At 29.8% G+C, this 3560-nt stretch overlaps 1 protein-coding gene across 1 annotated transcript; it reads left to right on the plus strand.

The window, feature by feature from the left end:
* The first annotated feature begins 1680 nt into the window (after window positions 1-1680).
* Window positions 1681-3155, plus strand: LOC142554545 (uncharacterized). Its single transcript, XM_075665208.1, has 2 exons — window positions 1681-1738; window positions 2797-3155. Exons 1-2 carry the CDS (start codon window positions 1681-1683, stop codon window positions 3153-3155), a joined length of 417 nt encoding a protein of 138 aa, XP_075521323.1.
* Window positions 3156-3560: the final 405 nt, after the last annotated feature.

The raw sequence follows: 3560 nt of genomic DNA on the forward strand, positions 1-3560 counted from the left end.
TTAATGGCTGAGAATATGAATTCACAGACATGGAATCCATTCCTTCTTGCAAGAAGCAGAAAGATAATTATCTCATTTGTTAAATCTAGAACTGAGTGTGGGCCCAATTAATTTATAATTGAATTATAAATTGAACCACTCATTAGTGAATTAATGGCAAATGAGGATAAGAAGTAATTGAAGAGGTAAACGGAAAATTCCTAGCTTCAATTATGAATTGTCTATGGAGGATTAATTCATATGTAATGATTATATCAATGGACTACTCGTTTTGTAGAGTAAATATTTCATAATGAAGAAGAGTGCAATTTCATATTTTTAGTGGAGTAATTATGGAATTAATAAATTGGGTAAATTATTTAAAGAGTTTAATTATTTATCTAATTTATTGGAGCTTCTAATTATGAGTCCATGGTCCCCAGTACGCTTTTCAAAATAATGACGGATAAGAAATGCAATTTAGAAATCACTCGAGATAATGGAAATTTGTTTCCATATCATCAAAGGCTTAGATATAAATATAATTTAATATGAGTTATTAATTATATTTAAATTATAATTATGAGATAATTATAAATTTAATTATCGTGATAATATCTTAAATGAACATACACGTTTTTCAAATTTGATCAATTCAATTGATTTAATAAAAAAAAAGTCAAATTTGATCAACTTGTATTATTGAATTAAACATGTGTAATATGTTTGCGTCAATGCAATCAGAGCCTACGTAAAAAAAATGGTTTTTAATTGTTGAATTGATTGTTGAATCATAATTATATATTTTATATATAACAATACAGGCAATTCAAATTGTATATACGAGAAAAATTTTAAGAAAAGCTATCTTAGAAAATATATTTGATTTCTAAGTTTGTATATTTCTGAGTGCCCACGCACTACCGTATCGATAGAAAAGATTGTACTGGAAGGCTGTGGTTTCTATGGATCTCGGATTCAAAAAAAAAAAAAAAACTACAAGAGGTTAGTTTTTCTAGAAAATAATTTTATTTAAATTCATCGTTAATTTATATTCATATGTTTGATTATAATTTATGAAATTATGTAATCGATTCCGCTGTGTTTCTGATTTGATCAAAATAATTTTTATAGCCGGAATCGTTCCGAAGACTCTATAAATTTCCAACAAATCGGTATCAGAGCAAATGTTTTCATATGAATATAAATCACGAGAATTTAAATTTATGATAATGAGTTATTGTTGAAGCTTATAAATTTAGTTGTTAAAATTTTAATTGCCGAAGATATTTGATTATCTTAATTATGAGAACAAATCAAATAAGATGATAAAATATGAATTTATTCTATCGTGTCCTTACATAAGCTGGAAGAAAAATTCTTATTTTTAATTATTTAATTAATTAAATCATAATATTTCTTCTGTGCACAAAATAAAATAAAAAAAAACTGTGACTTGTTCAAACCATAAAATTCGGTCTTTATCGGGAACGGTTTCCGATCGATGTGAGTATTGGAGAACTGGAACTAAACGGCAGCGCAATGGATGGTTCGACCATCCATGACTCATGTGCGTTGGCTCCAATACAGATGCTCACTGGGTTGAGTATCATTATTCGCTGGTTCAAGCGATTCTACTCACTGGATCGAGACATCGGCTCACACACGAGTTGTGCAGGCACTAAAACGACGATATGAGCAATGGATGGTTGGACTGCCATGGCTAGTGTCTGTGGTCTCGAGGAATTTCTAGCATACGGTACTTCATGTAAATTTGTTTATGCGAGAAAAGTGGCTCGTCGGACGAGTTATAGTACTGAAAATTCGATGGAATTCTTGAGATAGATGAACCTATGGAAGATGCAATTTTTAATGGCAGCATAGTTGCTTGAGGAAGAAGATGGGATGCTACGTTTTTAAATAATAATAATAATTATTGTAAATTGGGCCCATCATGTTTTAAGATAATAATTGTGTGCCCAATGCCCAATTAATTTATATTATTGATTTTTTTTAATTGATTTATAAAGTTAATTTGAAATTAAATAAATGGTTTATTTAATTTGTTAATTTTATTTTCAATTAATGATAATAAGGAAAATTACGAGTTTCAACTATATCTACTTTTATATTTTTATATCTTGTATCATGTTTAAATTAGATTTAAATTTTATGATATTCATTATGTGTAGATCTACACTCGTTGTATTATAAAAAAAACAATAAGATTGTAATTTTTATAATTAAATTAAATAATTAAAAGTTTGAGAAACTTTAATTATTATAATGAGTGGGAGAAGAATATATGACAATAAATTCTACGGCCTCCACTATTAACAAAAGCAACGTGAGATTTAAATGACGCCTAGTGACAAATAGGATGTCATCCCTAAGGAAGGTTTTCATTTAAATCAATATTCAAGGCTTAGTTTCCGAAAGGATAAGATTTTTAATTAAATTCATACTTTACCTACCCTAAGATGACAATTATGAATTGAATTTTTAAAATCTGAAATAGTGGGTCACACTCATAAATATGCAATTAAATTATTTCAATGCATCTAGGCTAAATTAAATGGTAATTATTAAATAAAAGTGAAGATATGAGATATCTTAGTGTTTTATTTATTAATAGAGATAGTCTCAATTTAATCGTCATTTAATTCGTTTGACCCTAAGGCTACTTGTTAAATGCGAGATTAAATTTCCTCGGAATTGGTAAAATAAATATATTGTATCGTAAATCATATTTATTATTCCTAAATTATTTATCTATGATATTTGTTCAATTGATTAAATGTCATTTTTATATTTCAGCAAGCATGTCTTCCGGTCCCGTTATTGCTTTACTGAATGAAAAGTTGACTGGCGAAAATTTTTTAAAATTGAAGAGTTACATAAATATTTCCCTTGTCTGTGAGAACCTCAAGTTTGTCTTAACAGAGGAATGTCCTCCTGAGCCCTCTTTGAATGCTTCTCGTAGTGTACGAGAAATTTATGATCGATGGATCGCGGCAAACAATAAAGCAAAAGGCTACCTGTTAGCTGGAATGAATGACGTGCTTAGGTTAAAGCACGAGCATGTAGATAATGCTTATCAGATAATGGATTCTCTACAAGCAATGTTTGGACAGCGATCTAGTCAATCTAAGATGAGACCATTAAGAATGCTATGAATGCTAAAATGAAAAAAGGGCAATCAGTTGGTGCGCATGTTTTGAACATGGTTAATTACTTCACTGAAGCTGAAACTCATGGTGCGACCATAGATGATGGTACTCAAGTGAGTATGATTTTAGAATCATTGCCTCCTAATTTCCTGCAATTCAAGAGCAACTATGTCATGAACAAGCTCAATTATAACATGACACAATTGCTCAATGAGTTGCAAACCTTTGAGGCTATTTCCATTGGAAAGGTTCAAGAAGGTGAGACAAATGTTGTCGAAAATAAGCCATCTTCTTCCAAATCTAGTTTGAAAAGGAAGAATAAATGGAAAGGAAAGGGAATTCAGAAAAAGCACAAGAATTGGAAGAGTTCCAATGACAGAAAGAAAGGCAATACTGCAAAGCCCAAAGGAA

Source organism: Primulina tabacum, chromosome 8 (genome assembly GCF_025594145.1).
Source record: "Primulina tabacum isolate GXHZ01 chromosome 8, ASM2559414v2, whole genome shotgun sequence".
Lineage (NCBI taxonomy): Eukaryota > Viridiplantae > Streptophyta > Magnoliopsida > Lamiales > Gesneriaceae > Primulina > Primulina tabacum.

What these genes read in the sequence shown, in the direction of transcription:
- LOC142554545 (XM_075665208.1), top strand. Translation starts at nt 1,681, where the DNA reads ATGGATGGTTGGACTGCCATGGCTAGTGTCTGTGGTCTCGAGGAATTT. An exon ending in CGAGGAATTTCTAGCATACG is followed by an intron (nt 1,739 to 2,796) that starts GTACTTCATGTA and finishes TTTATATTTCAG; the next exon opens with CAAGCATGTCTTCCGGTCCC.